The sequence below is a fragment of the Chanodichthys erythropterus genome, chromosome 17 (assembly GCF_024489055.1).
Source record: "Chanodichthys erythropterus isolate Z2021 chromosome 17, ASM2448905v1, whole genome shotgun sequence".
Taxonomy (NCBI): domain Eukaryota; kingdom Metazoa; phylum Chordata; class Actinopteri; order Cypriniformes; family Xenocyprididae; genus Chanodichthys; species Chanodichthys erythropterus.
In genome coordinates this window covers 21,099,207-21,122,204 of record NC_090237.1, presented here as the reverse complement: position 1 = coordinate 21,122,204, position 22,998 = coordinate 21,099,207, and the positions used below count along the sequence as shown (strand labels likewise).

At 36.5% G+C, this 22,998-nt stretch overlaps 1 protein-coding gene across 5 annotated transcripts in view; it reads right to left on the bottom strand.

Moving 5' to 3' along the window:
- Window positions 1–22,998, bottom strand: part of gdpd5b (glycerophosphodiester phosphodiesterase domain containing 5b) — a 61,496-nt gene that overhangs the window by 29,353 nt on the left and 9,145 nt on the right. For all 5 annotated transcript variants that reach the window (XR_010892233.1, XR_010892234.1, XM_067366219.1 and 2 more), the window contains exon 2: window positions 10,380–10,554. Coding sequence is in view for 3 of the 5 variants with exons in the window: in XM_067366219.1 (XP_067222320.1) it covers window positions 10,380–10,496 (117 nt within the window). In the remaining 2 variants the exon portion in view is untranslated. The remainder of the gene's footprint in view (window positions 1–10,379; window positions 10,555–22,998) is intronic.

Here is a 22,998-nt window from a genome sequence, read left to right as displayed (position 1 = left end):
ACAAATACATGCTGCTAAACCTGACATCACAGGCTGTCTGAACGCGCCAAATCAATAGCACACCACAAAACAGGTCAAATGTCAAAGGCGGTTTTGTTTTTCCAAATGATTTTTCCATAGAGTTTAAAAATGACACCAGACTGAGAACAATGGAAATGTTTAACACTGACATGGTGGTGGCCTGCAGTTACAAAGGTACTCTGAGTTCAACATTATAATATACAATATGAAAAAATTATATTCATTTTAATTAGCTAAAGATTACATTAAAGTTATGTTTTTAAAGATTAACTTTAAGTGAGCATTAGATGACAGCAAAGGAAATCTACATATGAAAACAAGGGGAAATGAGCATGCACAATTACATATACAATACCAACCATGTTTTTTAAACACAAGATTTATCATTTATTAAGTCACATCACTTTGAAAGATAGTTCAGCGTATAAATTGATAAACTCTGCTGTTTTTTTGGCACTGGTGTATTTGTAGCAGATTGCAATGACATCATCAGGGTCAATAAGCAACAAGCAGGAGACAACTCAACAGAAGGGATTCAGAGCAATGCTGGGCGGCAAATCGTGTTTCCTCTAAACAAGAATATCATCTTATCATTAAGCATCAAAAAGCTTATTTTCAAAAGTGCTTGTTTCATTCTGTCCCATTGATCTGACATGGCAGTGCCACTCCACTACTTAGAATCAAAGTAAACTCTCATTTTTCCACTATTTCGGGGGAGTTGAATTTTTATTGTGCAAGACAGTATCTACAACTGTCTGGACCTTGAATGTTATGTCAGGCGCAGATATACTTCTATGAACAAAATCAAAGTAACAATTCTCCTCAAAACGATCCCAGCAAAGCTTTGCATGGCACATTAGTTTTAATGCTGTAAAGTAAACGCCATGGACTATCGCTAATTGCTTAAGGTGGGGTGAAATGGCATGGTTACAGTGGTTGCCTTTAATTATCTTCATTAAGTTAAACAGGCTTATCTGATGCTGAAATATGGGCATAATAACAATATCTCAGACTAAGATCTGCCAAGCACTGGCTGCAATTATGAAAATGAGCTTCTTTAGCATTTCCTGAGCAAAGAGCCATGCCAAGCTGAACCACTGCCCAAAAACATGACAGATAGAAGCCTAAAAAAAAAAAAAAAAAAAAAAAAAAAACTGATTTTCCTTGGAGCGCCTTGACTTTGATGCCCTGGAATCATATAATTTATTCATCCAGTATTTTCCACACACATCTGCTCCCTTGAGGCACCAACTATAGTTCAAAATCCCTCTGACTGCTAAATATCTAGTCTACATAGGCAAAGGGCAAAGAACACTGGGAGGCCGGCTGCCCGATGTGAGAGGCAGTGGGTGGAAATGAGTGGAGAGTAAAATGGAAGTGGAAAAGGTAGGGGAGTAGCTGAACAACATCCTTTCATAACAGTCCCTCAGCGGTAAATCCCATCGGTGGGCGAGGTGTAAATTCATGTCCCTTTTTTTTTTACAGACTGACCTATTCTGGAATAGATGTCACATAATCCATTAACAGAACCATTCAAAAGAAAAGCTATGTTTTCTATTCACACAGTGGTTATTTTACAAGTGTACAGAAGCACCTTTCGAATACGTGTCTCAAAAACCAGACTACACAAATGAAAAGAAAGTGTTATTCAAGGTCAAATTTAGGTCAGATGGAATTAAATATGAATACTGTGGCAGTATAACAAGGACTATGCAAAATTAGTTTAATAAACCACATAATACTAGTGCTTACAGCTTCATGGGTTAGTTGGATCATTTCTACTGAACAGACAGTGGGAATGTGCAATGTAAATTCTCACTATAGTGTTGACATTTACATAAGGGTATTTTTGGTCCTGAAAGTGGTTTCACTACAGCTCGAGAGTGTCTGCCTGAAGGTTACAGCCAGACATGCTGGATGTCTAAATGTAAATGCTGTGATCCTGACTAATTTCCACTTGAAATCTCACACTGTTTATTTCCACTCAAAGTTTTTCCATTTATGTTAATTGTTATGTAAAAACACTATGGGTCAATGATGTGTAATGGAATATGTACTTTAAACATGAAACAACATGTCAGGTGTACATAAATAAAAGCACTGAATAGCTAAGATCTCTGTAAATCCATACTTAAAGCAATATCTCGCCCCAAAAAAATATTAAAATCCTGTCATCAATTTACTCATACCCATTCCATTTTCTATATTATCTAGTTATAGCTAGATAAGTTTCCACTAATAAAAATGTTTATGTTGAGATTACATAATAATTTTAAGTTAAATGTATGAATTAGTTTACTCAAATATTTCAATTTAAGAGCAATTAAAATGTTTGAGTACAAATAAAAATCTGCTAGTTCTACTTACTTAAACTTTGAATTTCTTAACGTAAAAATTTTGATGTTACCGATTGCTTTAATTTTTTTTTAAAAATTTACAAAAATTTACTGGGTTTACAATGCATCTTTCTCTCGTCTTCTCCAATATGAAATAATAACTGTAACCTAATAATCTCCATGCTGATGGACAGGGAAAGATTAAATCTGACAAGAGCATGCATTGTAGGTCACCTTGTAGGAAATGCTGGCACTAGAACACACCCATAGATAAATTCATCAAAGCCATTTAAAGTGCTGCTCTCGTCTGTAAACATGAAACCTGAATGACAGCAACAGCACAGGCAGAAGAGCGAAGAGAATCTGAAAAAGTCCTCCAACATGTGAATCCAAGTTAATGAAGAACATTGCAGCGAACAGATTACTACGTGCAAAACAGCATCTAGGGAACAGAAAGTAATCACAGACATAATCTGTATTCCTGAGGAATGGCAAGAGTTTAAGAGCCCCAGTTTGTTGTTGATGCTGTCTGGAGATGCATGTACATGTCTGTGGGTTTCTTCCAATCCACTGGAAATGACAGTCTTCACCCTGAAGGAAAACACTGATTGGTTGGGTGGCCTCTGGCTGAGTTGGTGGTGGTTCTGTATCTGCTGTAGTCTGGAGTCACCGTCTGTCACTGTGCATCATGCCCGTGGTGACACCCTGTCCTCAGTACTGACCGGAAGAGGAGAATGTTTTAGCATACTAAAGTGTTTTCACCAGACCAAAACGAATTTGAACTCTGTTTAACAAGACTAGAAAGATGTTAAAGGGATATTGTCAGTCAAGCTTGGTGACTAAATATGGTTATGTATATAGCCAAATTTGTTATGAATTGACCGGCAAATACATTCTATAACCAAAGTGACAGAGTGATTTCAGTTGATGAGTGCTGAATGAATGAAAGAAAAGTAAACAACTAGTTGTCTGTCGTGTTGTTGACGCATGTATACCACACATTTTGAGTTAATCTTTACTGTCAATCACTAATGTTAGAGCCGTCAACCTCTCTCAGATGAAAATGATGGGGGAAAAAAAGAGGAATTGTGTGGAGCGTGTTTTGGCAGCATATCCAAGAGGATGTAAGCAGCGGGGGCTGTAGTAAATAGCTTTGTATTCAATTAAATCCTACAAGACTCAAATAAGAAGTGTCGATTTTTACAGATATTATCTGTCAGTATTGTTACAGCCAACAAGACAATCCCAAACACACGGATACATTTATTCAACAAGGATGTATTATATTGTTTAAAAAAAAGAAACAGTAAAGACACTTACAATGTTATAAAAGATTTCTATAATATGCTGTTCTTTTGAATTTTCTATTTATCAAATACTGAAAAATTTCCCAAAAATTACGTTCTTACAGTTACGTTTGTAAGCATTTTGTAAGCATTTTGAACTGAGAGAAGCATTACACTTTCTTCGTAAGTTGAATATGGAAGGATCTGGTGGAAGCTAGATATTTTACTTTATAACTTGTTAAATATGGGTATTTTTCTTACACAAACGCATCGCTTCACTTCAGAAGGCCTTTATTAACCCCCAGAGCCATGTGGAGTATGTTCATGATGGATGGATGCACTTTTTTGAGCTTCAAACAAGTGGTTTCCATACACTGCCATTATAAAGCTGAGGAGCATCAGGGTGATTATTAATATAACTCTGATTGTATTCGGCTAAAAGAAGAAAGTCATATACACCTAGGATGGCTAGAGGGTAAGTAAATCATGGAGAATTTTCAATTGAAAGTGAATTAATAATCTTTTAAAAATAATTTTTTTAATTTAAATATTTTGGTCAGTTCAAGGATATTTTTTTTTTACACTTTTTATCATTTATTTGAAAGAATTAGAAGAGCAGATTCATGTCTATCCTTGTATTGTTCAACTGAAGTTGATATGGGATTTAGAAAGTAATTATTAATAAGTAACGCAATACTTTTTAGAGAGAGTAATTAGAGAGTAATTAGTACATTAATCTAATTATAGTTGTAATTAGTAGCTAGTAATTAATTACTTTTTAGAGTAACTTACCCAACACTGTATATAACTGATCACAGTTGATCCTCTACATGCCGGCCGCTGCTGGTATTGTGTATATTGGGTTGTACAGACCATGCAGGGGCCCCATGGGAGAAAAGGATACTCCTATTCACGTGTCCTTTGTGTTGGGATGCGTAAATGGAAAAACTCTCAATTATTACTGAGGAGGGATCTCTTTTCAGTGGAGCAAAGCTTATAGCTTGAACAGGAGACAATCACACATTTCTCACACACACACACACACACACACACATACACACCATACAGACAAGACAGGCTTCATATAGAATAATTCAACAGAACTATGTAGTTCTATGTAGTATTAGCCATGCTGTTCTGGGGTTAAATCACAAAGCTTTTGTATTGAATTTGAAATGCCACATGGAATCTCACCGCTCCAGTGATTCCACAGATTGAGTCTGGAATCATAAAATATAGATACACTTTGCATCATCCCAGACCTCACATCCTAGAGTTTAGGGTGTCATATGAGGGAGAGAGCTGGGCTCTGAAGCGATCAACTGTGGCAAGATGGGACAAAGGTCAAATTCTTATGTATGTGTAAAAAATCATATCCTGTTTCTTTTAAAAGTGACAGGAAACTACATTAGCTGGATTCATTGAGAACTGACACCATTCTATCTCTCTCTATCGCTTACAGACAGCTGAACTGGCTGTTTCTGTGGACAGGGTCAGGCCTCCCACTACGGACAGTCAAGACTGAGCCGAAATCGCTGACAGCACAGTACAAGCATCTGAGAGCCAGAGAACAACAGGAAACCAGGGCAATGGCTTAGTCTCCTTTTCGTGGAATTAAAATGGAAATGTATATCTGCTCCCTTTTTGCTCATTTTATTGTATTAGGCATTGATCCAACTGCACACTGATTGGAGATATGCGATGCACATCTTCATCTGGTTGTCTTACACAATGTTCTGAATCCAAAAAACAAATTAAAAAGCAAGCTCATGCCTCTAACATGAAGGTGGTCCCATGGTAATGTTTTAGGATGGAAATACTATGACACTCTGAAATACCACAAATATATTACAATAGTACATAAAAAATATATATATATATATAATAATAATAATTAAATAAATCATGAATTATATAACAAATTATCTTATTATATAATATACATATTGCATTGCACTTGGTGAGGTAAGGCCTGGATGCAGCTGCTTGGCCATGGAAACTCATTCCATGAAGCTCTACGCACTGTTCTTGAGCTAATCTGAAGGCCACATGAAGTTTGGAGGTCTGTAGCTATTGACTCTGCAGAAAGTTGGTGATTTCTGTGCACTGTGCGCCTCAGCATGCACTGATCCCCCTCTATGATTTTACGTGGCCTACCACTTCGTGGCTGAGTTGCTGTTGTTCCCAATTGCTTCCACTTTGTTATGATGCCACTAACAGTTGACCATGGAATATTTAGTAGTGAGGAAATTTCACGAATGGACTTATTGCACAGGTGGCAACCTATCACGGTACCACGCTTGAATTCACTGAGCTCCGACCCATTCTTTAACAAATGTTTGTAGAAGCAGTCTGCATCCCTAGGTGCTTGATTTTATACACCTGTGGCCATGGAAGTGATTGGAACACCTGAATTCAATGATTTGGAGTGGTGTCCCAATACTTTTGGCAATATAGTGTATATAAATGTACATAATGTATAAATATTGTGAAATATTTTTACAGGTAAATATAACTGTTTTCTATTAGAATATATTTTAAAATGCAATTTATTCCTGTGATGACACAGCTGAATTTTCAGCATCATTACTCCAGTCTTCAGTGTCACCTGACCCTTCAGAAATCATCCTAATATGCTGATTTGCTGCTCAAAAAACATTTATTAGCCTATTATTATCAATGTTGAAAACAGGTGTGTACAATTTTCAGGATAATTTAATGAATAGAAAATTAAAAAGAACAGCATTTATCTGAAATAGAAATCTTTTGTAATGTTATACACTACCATTCAAAAAAAATCCTGAAAAACATAATTGTAAACTGTTTTCTACATTGATAATAATAATAATAATAATAATAATAATAATAATAACAAATCCAGCTTTGCCATCACAGGAATTAATGAATTTTACAATATATTCAAATAGAAAATAGTTATTTAAAATTTAAAATACTTTAATAATATTTAAATATTTTCACAATATTTCTGTTTTTGCTGGATAAAAAAAAAAAAATGCAGCCTTGGTGAGCAGAAAAGACTTGAGGGTGAGTAATTAATGACAGAATTTTTTTTTTTTAAATCACCCTGGGAAAAAAATATATATAAATAAATAAATAAATAAATTAAATTAAAAAGTCTGATCCACTGGAATTTGACCTGCATTATTTGATGAAACAGTCATGTAACTAAGAACCGATAGCAAATTATATACTTAAAAGGACACGAAGTTTGCAAATGACTTACTTAAAAAAAACTTACTCCCAGACAAATTCCATAGACAAATATGTAGTTCCCTTGGAGCTGTATGACACTCCTCCTTTCCTTATCGACATGCATCTGTACTGATAAGACTCCAACTTTATCTTGGTTTCTCTGACAACCATCTCTCCTGCTTCTCTCAGCAACATGACCACGGTCAAAATCTGTGTCACTGATTTTCAACACAAAGTCTTCTCCTTTCGCTTCCGTCTCATCTTACAGCCTGATTCTAAGACAAGCAATTGTGTCCCAACTCTCTTCTCCCACAGGGACCTTCACAGAGTACACAACTGAAAACAGAAATGCTCAAAGGCAAAACTCTCTCTGAAGCTAAAGCAAACATTTAATAAATGCACCTTCAGGGAGTTTGGAATATTTGATTTGTTTAATTAAAAAAAAACTTGCATGAAAAGGCAGGGTTATAGGTTTTCCACTAACACTTGTGTGTTTCTGAGCTACAGAAAGTCCTTAGAGAGATCATGGAAAAGGAAAAAAACTAGAGGATGTTTATTAGCATAACACTTACAGAGGCAAATCAAAGAGTACGTCCAACATGAAAGGGCACATGTTCCCTTGATGCTGTCCCTATTCCGCTAACGTAAAAGTTATACAGACCTGCAATATTTTGATTAAAATCTTGTTTTACTAAAGCAGAACATCCCACTTATGGACTTTTGGCCTCGCTCACTGCATTAGACAATGAGGATAATACCATTTCGTTGGCAGTGTAGAGCCAGCTCTTTCAACACACATAAATAACATCACAATTCCCCTGATGCTCAGCGCATGTCCTTTAATTAACTTCATGGAAGCGGTATCCTAGACAAAAAGGGCTTTGCCGCATAAGAGACTGATCGTTACTTACTTATACTTGACTCTACTGAAGCAGATGTGAGCAAACCCCAATCAAAAGACAGCCAAACAAAAGGATTATGATTAATGTGATTCCTAATGTGATGATGACTAATATTTGCCTGTAAAGTAAATCAATTTCTAGAACATCATCTAATACATTACAATCAGTAAGTCTTAAGAAATCTAATGGCATGTCCCATCTGTTTTTTGTTTGTTTGTTTATTTTGTTTTTACTGAATAAGGCTCATTAGTCTGGTTATTTCACATGTATACAGTGTAGGGCTGCCCCCCACTAGAAAGATTTAAAGATTTAAGCCATTAGTCGACTAATAGCACGTTTATATTAATTTAATTATATAATACACGGGGGGCGGAATATATGCCTCGCGTTCAAGCGCACGCATAAAGCGTGCTGCAAAGCATTGGCAAAAGTAATGATTATGAATGTGTCAAAAAAAAATAAGTTGATATAAGTTTATTATTATAAAATAACATTAAAATTGTTTATTAAAAAAACTAGTGTTTTCTGAGTCAGTGTCAGCAGCAAAAATGAAGTTGGCGATGCTGACTCGTCATCTCCACAGTAGCGAATGCACCTATAGAGAGAAATGCACCTTTCATATGGATTAAATAATCAGAGAGTATTTGTATTCGATTTGAATTGGTTAATTTAAAAGTAGATATTTCAAGCTTTCAATAGATATCTAATTTATTTGAGGCAAGCAGCTTATACGCAGAGTTTCGGTTCATTAATGTGACGTGCTGCTGTTCAGGGAGACATTTCTAAGACGGTAGAAAACGTATTCTGATTGTTTTCTTTATTTTACAAAAGGACAACATTTTGTTGTTATTAGTAGACCCTTTACAGTTCGGAATCATGTTTTACTCTTATCTGTATGAGAAAAAATGATTTTAAGTTGGAAAAAATGCAAGTGATTGCGCCAGCACCTCCATGTTGCGCAGTAAAGCGCTATACTTTAGCTGCCTTCCACACTCCGCACGAACACTTGGATATGTAATAGCGCACATTTAACTAGGTTAACACGAGCACCTATGTAAAATTGCTGCTACTTATATGTTTCAAATGATAATTTGAGGTCAATGGATGATAGGTGAACGTTTAGATTTTCTGCCTGCCATACTGTAACTGACCCTTCGCAAAGACCCGCCTCCCTTAGTTACTGTTGCTTTGTCCGACAAGCCGTGGCGCTGTCATGCCACACACAGTGAAAAATACATCACAGAGCAAAGAGGACACTAACAACACGTCGACAGACAAGACAGAGCAGGTTACTTATGATATTAAACAAAGTCCCAGCTTTCAAACTGTGTAGTTATTAAAAGAAATTCAAACAATAAAAAACGTTTTGTGGCTCTTTAATGTGTCGTGACCATGGTCATGACAGATTGCTGTAGCGCCTCAGCTCAAGAGGCTCATTAACCGATCATCTCTTCCTACTAGTCCATTTATAGCGTCAAATAAACATGAATGAACATGAGAATAAATGTCGTTTCAAACGCGGAAAGATGTCAATATACACAATTTTTCAAGTTTACTCCACCGAGGTTAATCTTCTAAATACTGGCTGCTTTGTCAGACAAAATGGCAGATGCGGCATTCTGATTGGTTAGATCGCTTGTCAATCAAACTCCCGGCGAAGGGTCAATTACCACAAGGACCCGCGGTGAACGATCTGTCCCTCATGGACTGCGTGACTTTGCCACTTCCTGTGGAGTTTTTTTTTCTTGGTCAATTAAGCCTCTTCTAGTGGACTAATGTTTAGTCGACTATTAAGGTGGCAGCCCAAATACAGCACAAATGTTGGTTATATGAGAAAGTTTTTTAAGTGGCTGACCTCTCAATGACCTAGAGATTCTTAAGAAGCTTGTGTTCTCATATTGACACTACATCACCTATGTCTATGCACAAAACAAAGATAGATGTGACCCACTAGTCTGGGTGACAGATAAAGAAATCAAGGGAACACAGAGTTTGCTATCAGCCAACAAATTTCTGACCTGACCCCATATTGCACAGTGACCCTTGACTAATCTGAACTTTGATCTTCTCAAAAAGGTTTTCTTGGAAACTGACTCATCATGTGACCTTATTAATTTCCAATCCCAGTTAACCTCTTACACTTTCAAAACAATCTGCATATGTTTAGGTTGTCACTTAAACATTATGAACCTATGCTGTTTTCTAAAGGACACCACACAACAACAAACATGTCACGACCAGTGTGATTTGTGAATGAACCACATGACTGACTCTTTTGGGTTGGTTCTTCTAAACAAATCGGTTAAAAAGACTCTTTATTTGTTTTGAATCAGTCTTCAAGTACTAACAGAATGAAATTACTCAGAATCAGAAAAACCAATATCAGCTTGTTTGAAACAGTGCCATTTGTTGGGGAAATTTGAACATGCCTTAAGCACTGTTGGTGCACTTGTTGAAATCTGTTCCAAAACATTTCACCACACCAACAATGTTCACAAAAACACTCAGGTCAAATAACATATGTGCGATGAACTAAAATGAGACATCTTTTAGCTGTGGGATTTGAGCTTTAACAAAGTCTTCAAGTCCCAGCCAGATGGCTTAGAGACGGGGTAACTCACCTTGGTGGTGTCATCATGTGACCGCTGGTAGCGTTTCCAGCGGCAGCCGTATATTCCGGTTAGACATGACAAACACAGCTGCCTCTCATAGACCTGTAATGGTTGGTGCTTCACCATGCTCCTTCAATCCAGACTCCAACCCACCTCACTATCATCCCACTGACCGCCAAGTACCCTGCAGAAAAACACATACAGAGCACTGCATAAAGCAAACAGTAGATTAGCATTAAAACCATGTGACACTTCAAATGGCTGACACATCCATAAATCATAGGAGGGGAGGAGTGGAGAACTGAGAGTCTATATCCAACATTGCTACTGATCAATGCCATTCCAGGTCCTCTAAATACTGTAGATCCCATTACCATTACATTACAGTTCAATTTGTGCTAATTAAAGTTGTTGAGATCTACAGTTCAAACGTTTAGGTGCAATAAGATAAATTTTATTTAAAGGTGCCCTAGAACTTATTTTTAAAAGATGTAATATAAGTCTAAGGTGTCCCCTGAATATGTCTGTGAAGTTTCAGCTCAAAATATTTATTTTAATTCATTTTTTTAACTGCCTATTTTGGGGCATCATTAACTATGCACCAATATATAGGTTGCGGCCCCTTTAATTCTCGTGCTCCCCCGGAGCTCGCGCTTGCCTTGAACAGCATAAACACAGTTTACACAGTTAATATAACCCTCAAAATGGATCTTTACAAGATGTTCGTCATGCATACATCGGACCATGTAAGTATAGTATTTATTTGGATGTATTACATTTGATTCTGAATGAGTTTGAGGCTATGCTGTGTGGCTAAAGCTAACATTACACACTGTTGGAGAGATTTATAAAGAATGAAGTTGTGTTTATGCATTATACAGACTGCAAGTGTTTAAAAATGAAAATAGCGACGGCTCTCGTCTCCGTGAATACAGTAAGAAACGATGGTAAATTTAACCACACTTAACAGTACATTAGCAACATGCTAACAAAACAATTCACAAATATCACTAAAAATATCATGTTATCATGGATCATGTCAGTTATTATTGCTTCATCTGACATTTTTCGCTATTGTCCTTGCTTGCTTACCTAGTCTGTTGATTCAGCTGTGCACATCCAGACATTCTTCCCTTGTCTAATGGCTTGGGCTAATCATGGGCAGGCATATGCAAATAGTGGCGGTGTACATATTAATGATCCAGACTGTTATGTAAAGGTCGGTGTTATGTTGAGATTCGCCTGTTCTTCGTAGGTCTTTTAAACAAATGAGATTTATATAAGAAGGAGGAAACAATGGAGTTTGAAACTCAGTGTATGTCTTTTCCATGTACTGAACTCTTGTTATTCAACTATGCCGAGGTAAATTCATTTTTTAATTCTAAGGCACCTTTAAAAGAAATTAATGCTTTTACTCAGAAAAAATGAATAAAAAAAAAAACATTTATACTGTTACAAAAGATTCCATTTCAAATAAATTCTGCTCTTTTGAACTTTCTATTCATCAAAGAATCTTGAAAAAAAAACATGAGCCACGTTTTCACCACAGGAACTTTCCCCAGGAACTAGGGACTTTGGGGTGGTACTCTGTGTGTTTGGACCACAGGGACCTGGGTCTAAATAAAGTTGCTTGAAAAAATTCCCCCTAAGAAAGTCCCTGCTCATGAGGTAGTACTTTTTCAAGTTCACAAACTTTCAGGGGTGGGACTTGGGCGCTGAACATGCTGATTGGTTGACTCCGCGCAGCATTTTATTTCAACCACATTTTTAAAAGTCTGTTGCGATGCGTGCAGTAAGAGTTGTTTGCTATCCGAATCAACAATGGAGTTCAAAACATATGACCGATGAACTGACGACAAAGTTCAGGCTTTATTAAAGGTGCAGTATGTAATAATTCTGTCCACTAGAGGTCGCTAGAAGCCTATTCAAAACAAAGGCTTGGGACATGTGGTCTCCACCTCAACGGACGGTCCAAAAGAATTGGGATAGGACTCGAAAACAAATCATGTTCATGGATGTGGTTATTAACGTTACTGTAGTATGAAGCAGAGCAGGACTGAGTGTTGTGGGAGCTGAATGAGGCCGCTGGAGCGATTACGCAACACGTGCCTCATGAGCAGCGGAACTTTTATTATGCCACAGTTGCCGGCGCCGCTTCTGCTTTTCCGGTCATGAGTATGAGGTATATTAGATGCATTTGAGTGTGTTGAAAATGATTTAATAATGTTACTCTGTGCGTTCACTCGACGGCTGCTGTGAGACACTTGTTGGAGGCACGCTGCAGCAAGATAGATCGATTTTAGGATATCGTATTAAACGCTGGATGGCTTGTGTTGATAAATGGCACGCAGTTCATTTTAAAAAGTATTGTATGATGGAGAAAATTCTGTATTGCTGTTACTCTAAATAAAGCTGCATCTGATTATGCTATGTTAGCTAGTTGACAAAATTGTGTTTTTCTCTGAGGCATGGTAAAGCATGGTACTCACAAAAAAAAAAATCAAGGAAATTAGATTTAATAAGACTAAACATGTTGAGCTATATAACAACAATTAATTTTCTGTCTACAAATATATCAAAACAGTTGTTCCCTTGTCTATTAAAACGTGTAATATATTAAAGGGTTTTTTGGTGTTTCCATGGTTTCTACAAAATAAAACCGGAAACCAAGGCAGACGAGGGTTAACGCGGGTATGATGCAATTGACAGGCGACTCCTCACTCGTCCCGGAGCCTTGGTTAAAATTCCAATTTTCTCACGATTTACAAGTAGTTGGAAACATTTGGGATCTTTTACGTACTCAAGTGAACAAAACATATAACACTGGCCTAATGGTTTTTGGATATTTTACTGCAAAAATATTACATATTGCACCTTTAAGCTTATGTGGATGACAAAATCCAGCTGGAACTGGAAAGTCCTATGTGTGCAGTCCTACGTCACCGGACTAATCTTCACGCTTCTTTAGAACGCGATGGAAACGCAGACAGCAACAGGTCTGGGCGAAAGGTGTTCCTGGGACAAATTGTTCAGGGTAATTTCAGTGGAAACACGGCTGTGGTTTCCACTAAAATATTAACTTTTACATGGGTAATAATAATAATATTAAATGTTTCTTGAGCACCAAATACACATATTAGAATGATTTCTGAAAGGTCATGCGATACTGAAGACTGCAGTAATGATGCTGAAAATTTAGCTTTGCCATCGCAGGAATAAACTGCATTTCAAAATGTCAAATAAGAAAGCTGTCATTTTAAATTGTAATAATATTTCACAATATTACTGTTTTTACTGCATGTTTGACTGTGGATCTATCTGTAGTGGACCCTCAACCGCTCTCGCATTCATGTGTGTCAGGCACCAGATCGGCGCCATGCCCATAGTAATCATCACTGAATTATCCAAGAGAATAAATTCACATTCTTGCAGCTTCAGCCCAGAGATTTTCCACTGCTTATCGGTCTCTGAGAGCGAGGTACTAAGCCTCTGAATCCTTATCAGGGAAGCCTGTGAGGCACTGGCATCAGCCAAAACACTGTCATCTAATGAGACAGCTTTTTCATTTACACAAATCCAAGCATTTCAGAAATGCTGACAGAGAAGTACTTTCAATGTTGTTCATTTTTGGATTTCAGCTACAAATCTGTTAAAACGGTTTATGTTTAAGAAACTATGTTTACAGTACCCTTCAATAGTTTGGGGTCAGTAAGATTTTTTATGTTTTTTTAAAGAAATTAATCATTTTATTCAGCAAATATGCAAAATGCTTTCTTACTTAGTATTTTTATCTTGTTTCCGGTCCAAATATCTAAAAATTCCTAAATCAAGATGCATTTACTTGAGTAAAAGTTATTATGTCTTGTTTTCTGGGGAAATAAATCAAAATTAAGTGAGTTTTTGCTTAAAACATGCAAAATTATCTGCCAATGGGGTAAGAAAAAAACTTTTAATTCAAACAGAAACAAAATTATTTTTCTTACCCCATTGGTAGACAATTTTGCTTGTTTTAAGCAAAAACTCACTTAATTTTTCCCAGAAAACAAGACATAATATCTTATAAGAATTTGACTACTTTAGTAAATACATATTGATTTAAGATTTTTTATAGATATTTGGATTGGAAACAAGACAAAAATACAAAGAAAAGCATTTTTTTGCAGTGTACACACTGTTAAAAATGTTCTATTTCAAACAAATGCTGTTGTTTGAACTTTTTTCAACAAAGAATTTTGAAAAATATCACGTTTCCACAAAAATATTAAGCAGCGCAACTCTTTTCAACATTGATAATAATGTTTCCTACGACTAAAGTGTATTAGAATGATTTCTTAAGGATCATGTGACTATGAAGACTGGATTAACGGCTGCTAAAAATTCAGCTTTGTCATCACAGGAATAAATTACAATTTAAAATGTATTAAAATATAAATTGTAACATTTCACAATATTACTCTTTTTACTGTATTCTTGATCAAATAAATGCAGCCTTGGTGAGCAAAAGAGATTTAAAAGTATTAACAACCCCAAACTTTGGAAAATTTGAACAGTACTGTACATTTTCAGAAAGAGAAATGAAAACATGTTTGGGTTGCAAAAATATGACATAGGCTGATCCAAAAAACATGCAAGAAAATGATCATGAACATATTTATAAGCATGATATATCATAATTCTGAGTACCTCCTCTGCTTATCTGCTAAATGATTCATTGTGAAGTTCACCCAAACAGTAATCAGGGACATCAGGCAGAGAATAGAGACCACCAGCAGCCTTTCATGCATAGCATTGGTGGGAGGCGTATCCGGTAATTAGAGGACCCAACAGAGCAATGGGAGTTAGTTGCGTCACTAAGATCTCATGTGAATGTGCATGAACGCTCAGCCCGCTTCAGAAATAATGAAAATGCACACGGAAAATGATAGCAAACACTTTTCTAATAGGTTAACTGAATATTACAGGCAATATTAGAGGACACTTCACCTAATTTTGACAGTTATGAACCTGCAATGCGCTACAGTGAAGGGGCCAAGCTATTGTACTAGCATTAGTTAATCTGCTTTAGCAAAAACAATTCATGTCCTTGGAGTTAAATATGTAATATTATATTAAAAAGCTCAGCTTGTACAAGGCAGACTGAAATATGCTTTTTAAAGGGTGTGTTATATGGCAAAAAAATAACTTCTTTCATAACCAAAATGAGCTTCTAATGCTTGTCTCATGTTCATTACTGTAAATTAGCTGTCAGTGTTAGTTAATTGTAAAGAAAGCAATTATTCTTGCACTCCCATGCAGAGAAGAGAATCCATTTTGGATAAATACTGAATAATTAAGCATCTTGTGCATTTGGGTGTGTGAAAAATTTAGAAGGGGAATGGTAATCTAACAGGTGGGATAATTATATAGGATTCATTTTGATCTGGTCATGCCAGACATGGCTGAAGGCTTTTTACATTAATATTTTACATGTTTAATATTTGCATGCGAGGATACATCTAGAATGAACCAATATATACTAAATAAGAATGAATCATCATGTATTTATTCATTATCATCCAGGAATTAGATTGCTCAATAAATTAGCATGGAGGTTAAAATAATTAGGATTAGTCACGGTTGTTATGAACTGGAGATGAAATGCAGCCATTCTGTGTTTCAACAGAACCGTCAGCAAATGAAAACATTACACAACACCTGTGAAGTCACAATGCAGCACAAAAGTCTGCTGTCTCTTTATATCAACTTTCTGCCAGGTCACCAGTTCACTTAATTATCAGGTAAAAGGGAGAAGATAAACACTTGGGAAGAACCAATGATTCACTTTTAGACATTGTCAGTGAAATTGTGTATTTTGAATTTCCTCTATGAAGTCTCTCATATTTCCTGGAAGTTGCATCTGATTATATGTTGTACCAAGTAAAAATTGCATATTTAAAGGTGCCGTCGAATGAAAAACTGAATTTATCTTGGCATCATAATCAAATATCAAATATCAAATAACAAGAGTTCAGTACATGGAAATGACATACAGTGAGTCTCAAACTCCATTGTTTCCTCCTTCTTATATAAATCTCATTTGTTTAAAAGACCTCTGAGGAACAGGCAAATCTCAACATAACACCGACTGTTACGTAACAGTCGGGATCATTAATATGTACGCCCCCAATATTTGCATATGCCAGCCCATGTTCAAGGCATTACACAAGGGCAGGACGTCTGGATCTGTGCACAGCTGAATCATCAGACTAGGTAAGCAAGCAAGGACAATAGCGAAAAATGGCAGATGGAGCAATAATAACTGACATGATCCATGATATCATGATATTTTTAGCGATATTTGTAAATTGTCTTTCTAAATGTTTCGTTAGCATGTTGCTAATGTACTGTTAAATGTGGTTAAAAGTTACCATAGTTCATTACTGTATTCATTGCCATCGATATTTTCATTTTTTAACACTTGCAGTCTGTATAATGCATAAACACAACTTCATTCTTTTTATAAATCTCTCCAACAGTGTAGCATTAGCCGTTAGCCACAGAGCACAGCCTCATATTCATTCAGAATCAAATGTAAACAATATAACAGTATACAATACTCACATAATCCGACGCATGCATGCCGCATGCATGACGAACACTTTGTAAAGATCCATTTGAGGGTTATATTAGCTGTGTAAACTTTGTTTATGCACTGTTCAAGGCAAGCGCGAGCTCCGTGGGCGTGGAGCATGAGAATTAAAGGGCCAGAAGCCCTGAATCGGCTCATTTATAATGATGCCCCAAAATAGGCAGTTAAAAAAAATGTATTTTAAAAAATCTATGGGGTATTTTGAGCTGAAACTTCACAGACACATTCAGGGAACACCTTAGACTTATATTACATCTTTTTAAAAAAGTTCTAGGGAACCTTTAAGGGGGAAAAAACACAGATAAGTTGCATTATATGCTTTGGAATATGTCACAGCACGTTTAAGATGATTAAAAATGATATTCCAGAAAAATACGGTATGTATGTACTATGATGTCACCCCAACAGCACTAATGATGTCAGCATAAAATGTTTGAGTAAGGGACAAAGTCACACACCCAGCTTTCTCATAATCCTCATATATATAGCATTTATATTCTTTTAGAACTGAGTCAGAAAGAAATAGACTGTGGAAAAAATAAAAATTTCATAAACACTTTTGCTGATGGCTGATTTGTTTAGATTTGCCCTCTGACTGATATTTTCAAGACCGTCATTCTTGCAATTTCAACAGAATTTCATCTGCGTCAGCCAGCTAAATAATTTTAGCATAATGACATGTTGAAATCAACAGAATTCACATCAGCAATGTTCAATACATCACATAAAACCAAATGTTTACTTGTGCAACATAAAAATACACCCAAAGAACGTAAGCAAGAGTCGGTTTCTGTCAACTGGCACGAAACTCTCATCATCGGGCAATCAGCCCTGAAACCTCTAGTTGACTCTTGCGCCATATTTTTAGTGCTCTGTCAAGGGTGAGAGAGTTTAGGAACAATATTCTCCTTTTCTGCTGCTTCATTTCCTATTGCCAGAAAACAGTGAAAAACAGCCTCCATTAAGGGAAATGGTTCAGCAGTTTGAATCTCAGATTAGAGTTACAAGAGAAAGCTTGAGTTAAAAGGAACCTCCCATGGCCAGTATACCTTGACAGTCTCAAAAGCATTAAGGTGCGGCCACATTAGTGAAATTTTGTGGCAAAAAAGGGCCATTGTTTATTGTCAATAGTGTGGTAATTTATGAAGCACAGCTCACAGAAAAGTCACTTTCAAGCAGCTTTTTGTTGGTGAGTGGGGCAAATCCATGAACATGAACCTGTTGTAAAGTCTGCATAAGGAACTTTTTCCCCCAATGAAAAATTCCCAATCATGAGGATTCCTATTAAAATGACTGGATTTTGTCTGCAAAAGTTGCCGAACAAGGGTAAATGTGACCGCACCTTTAGGGAGAAATGTCCACCACTGTGAGTTGGTCTACTATATCTTAAACATGTTTGTTTACTATATAATTAGGTCAAAGTACTGGTTATACTAAGCAAAAGTCAAGCAGGATAAACTGTTTACAGCCGGGTGACAAACTAATCAAGACCCTGAGTTATTTTTAAGATGTCACTGTATCACGGTCAATTTGGTGAGGCATTCAAAGTAACCGCAGGCAATCGAGGGCTCCTCAAACTGATGCGCAACAAATTACCATCATTGGTCCTCGACAAGTGAAGAGACAATTGCAGAAAATGATAACAATCACCTCTTTGCCTTAGGGAAAGGTTGAAGATTTCATTTCTATAAAGGGTAAGATGTCACATCTGATCGATTTGCAGGACAAAGCTGTTTCATTTTTCCACAGGAGGAGACAAATTACTTTCTTAAGCTTTTCTTCATGTGTATCAGGTAAATTATTTTTTTTAAGAAGCAATTTGTTCCAGTTCAGATGTTCAGAGTAACTGATGCTTAAAGGGAATATTTCCTACTACTTAATATCCACAGACACCTTTGTGTCTAACTGTTACTACAGAAAATAATACTGATTGGCATTAGGATTCAGTTTGAAAACAGAAACAAAAAACAGTTGCACTAGGCTGGCATCTAACTAGTCGAAATCATGTGTCCAGTCTAAAACATGTTGTTTTTACTAAATCGAGGAGTGGTGATGAAGTGATGATACAGGCTCTGCCATGGCCTGACTCATATTAGCAGGTTGTTTATGTCTGAATCCCTCCTAAATGGAAGCGTTCCAATGCTGTGTCAGCAGCCCCCCCTACTCGTTCTCTCTATAACAACTAAAATATATTCCAGTCACCATCTGTTTGCGCAAAACTGCCAAATACCTTGCACAAAGCCTGAGTTAAAATACTCCCTAAAAACGAGGGAGTGAATGTAACCTCACAGATTAGATGCTCACAGGCCCTTTTTAAAACACTTCAGGCTGGAATTTACAAAGACCACAAACAGTTCGGACTTGACCTCTTCCACAGCCCACCTAAATAAACACAGACAGGGTCTGAGTGGCGGAAGACCAGCAGAGTTGCTACGGCTGGAGGTGAAATAATATTTGGGGTGGTGGAGGTTGTTTCTTAGACTATTGATTGAGAAATTGAGCCAATTGATAGTTTTCACGTGATGTCACGCTCTGAGGGGAACAGCCAGATCAACAAATCCTTGATTAGTGTTAAACTTTTCCTTATTTAATCCTTATTGGTGCAACCCACCCTCGTGTTTTTCATGTTAGCTTTTTTAAAAATCGCTGTTGTTAGTGATTTAAATCACTGCAGGTACTGTATATGGATCACAAGTGCCCAAAACTTGCATCTTGTTCACATATTTTTATTTTTTTAAGATTGAAAATTGAGACTTGTGCTGCAGTTACAAGGCTGTTTTGGCTGCCAAGGCTCCGCGACAGAAAACTATGAATTGAGCAAACCGAAAAGGATGCATACAACTTTTGTGGTTGTGCAATGTATGCTACTTTTGCCTATCAAAAAGTTTTATTCTGCTTTGACTTTTATAACAACTTTATTTCTCTAGGACTAATAGATAAACTTCCCTCAAGAGATTGGAATTCATCCAGTATAGTTTAGTCTTCAAACACATAATAAGACCAAGAGCAACTTCAGGAAATAAAAATAAATAAAAAAATGAAAAAAGCAAGATAAATCAAGAATGTATGCCGAACATTAAACCTGTGTAACACGTTAAACCATTTTAAACCACCATAACTGGCTCCCAACGTATTTTTGTGAATTAAGGAAATGGTGACCAAAAAAGGCTAAGTTCACACTGCGAGCCTTAATGATTTCCATTTTTTTTTACTTTAGATAGTGTGTAATGTTGCATATTTTCTTGTAATATTTTCTTTTAGAGAAATTGCTTTTTAAGGACTACAACAAACTTCTTCCCGGGTTAGTGACATCACTAACCATAACATTTACACAAACCCTGCCCCAGAGAACACACAACAAAGGGGGTGAGGCCATGTTGGGCTGCTTTAGAGAAGAGAAAGAGTTGTTGTAGAAGAGTGTTGTTACCATGCCGTCATTTTACGTCGGACTGCTTCACAAATTAGGGTCAATTCAACACTGGATTTGCACAAAAGATTAACATGACGACACATGCTAGTCGATGAGTTGAATCAAATCTAGAGCAACTACATAAATTTATCCACTAACCATTCAAAAAACATCCTAGGGCTGGATGATTAATCAAAAAGTAATCGAAACCAACACTAGAGACTTAAATTACATCTTGTAAAAGCGGTCCCCTTTAATGCTCAATTCTGATTTATTGCTCAAATCTGATTTTTTTTATAGCTCTTTACATTGTTGCTGTAAATGTGGCCAATATCAATTTCCTGTGTGAACAGATCATGGTCCTGGACTGACCAAAATTAAAAAAAAAACAAAAAACAAAGACGAGTGCAAAAAAAAGCAGAGTTTTCAAACATTTATGATATGAGCCCTCAGGTTTTGCTTGTATCTAGAGCTATCACTGTAATACTTACGAGTTCTGACACACTGTCCTTCACTGACTTTTGCAACCATCTTGACAACTTTGGGTATGTAAGATCTTTGAAGTGATTCTCATGAGTGCAGAATTGTGACGAATGTTGATCTAGAGTGATGTAGAATTCGACTGTTCAGACTGAGGTGCAATGCAAAACATCTGACCTGTATTGGAATTAGGACCACATCATAGCTGTCAACATTGAACACTGAAATAAGAGAGATTTCCCGGAATCCATCCCCAAAATAAGGGATTTTTTTTTTTTTTTTTTTTTTTTTTACAAAAAGCACTAATCATTAACAGTCTAAAGAGTTTATAACTACACAATATATATTAAAGAATGACCAATGGATGTGTTGTATGTGTTGACCAATGGATGTGGATGGATGTAAAATGCTTTATTTATGAACAAAGTAAACATTACTTACACATTTTCATTTGCTACAACGTGTTTTAGCTTAATGTAATTCTGTGATTTTGGCCGTCGGCGTCCTGATCCATCATCGCACATCACACTCATCTACTCTACTCTCCTTGAAGTTCACTTCCCGCTACTTTTTCCCCTCTTCCTCCCGCCCGCCGCTGCAACTGTCTTCTTCTTCTTCGATAGTAGCCTAAGCTACTGTCTGTGCCAACTGCTTGACTGGAGGTCTAGCAACCCAAGTGCAAGCCACTTCACAGACACAGATAGTTGCGTGTTCTGAGTTAACACAATCAGAGCATAAAAATACGGGATATTTTACGGGAAGACAGCGGGAAAAGCGCTAATATACGTGAGAAACCCGGAAAAAACGGGAGGGTTGACAGCTATGGACCACATATCAAAGTGGCACAAATCGGAATTGAAAAGATCAGATTCCATGTGGTTTGTGCTGTTCACATGGTCATGAGAAAAACAGATCTGAGTCACATTCACATATGATCAAAAAAATTATGGGCCACATTTTCCTGCAGATTTGTAGCGTTTCATTTATTCAATTCATTCATGTCAAATCTGTCTTTGGTGGTTGGTACTTTTTGGTGGTAGATGCTCACAGTTTTGTGCACTGACTGCAAGAGCTTTTTTTTTTTTTATATATTCTTGGATGCTATATTATTTATGGAAAAACAGTTCAAGTCCAATTAGGCTTATTCTGAAATGATGACAGAAATTGACAAAAAGTCCAAGTTTGATTGATTTCATACATCAATCTTTTTTGCCGAAGGATTCTCTTGTGAAGAAACGTGCCAACTTTACAGCGCAGCTCGCACAGAATTCTAATGAGCATGGCAAAGCGCTGATGTGGAGATCTTTTAATTCAGAGGGTCCAAAATGCCAACATAGCACAACATTACACCGCAGTATTTTATAAACATTTTAGGGCTCATGACACAAATATTGCAATGGAAAATGTTTATGTGACAGCAAAAATATGTTGCTTGTGAAACTCTGGACCACTATTAAAGTGACACAAATGACACATAAACCCCAAGTCATTTTTTAAAAGTCATTACCTCATGTCAAGATATGAAATGAGCCCAAAGAGAATGCTTGAGGATTGTAATCTACTACAATAAAATTATATGAAAAAGAGAAGAGGCCATAATTCTTCATACTGTCAAGAAAACAACAGACCACTCTAAGTCATAACGTCATATGGCCAGATCCAACATAATTTGTGAGTACCGTCAAACAGGGGTAAGAATGAAGCTACGGCACATTTCAAATCAAATGATTTAGTGCTAATCCTAGTGCAGGTAAAAATTAATGTGATATTTATTGATTTGCTTTGTACAATAATGGGACTTTAGCAAAAATAAACTGTCTATTTCCCTATTAAATAAAAGAAATGAAAGATTTTGTAAATTTTTTTCTGGTTTGAGAAGCCGTTTCACTTATGTCATAAGTGAGAAGAAAAGACTAAGCCAACTTCCATTTCATGCCGACTTTAAGCTAATCAAGTACAAATAAGTAGAGGTGTAACAATATATCGTGTCACAATATATCAACAAAAACAATATATCGTTACACCCCTACAAATAAGATAAACAAGATAAACAATCTGACTACCCCATCCCTTACATGACATATCCATTTATTTCTTACATAGGAGTTTGA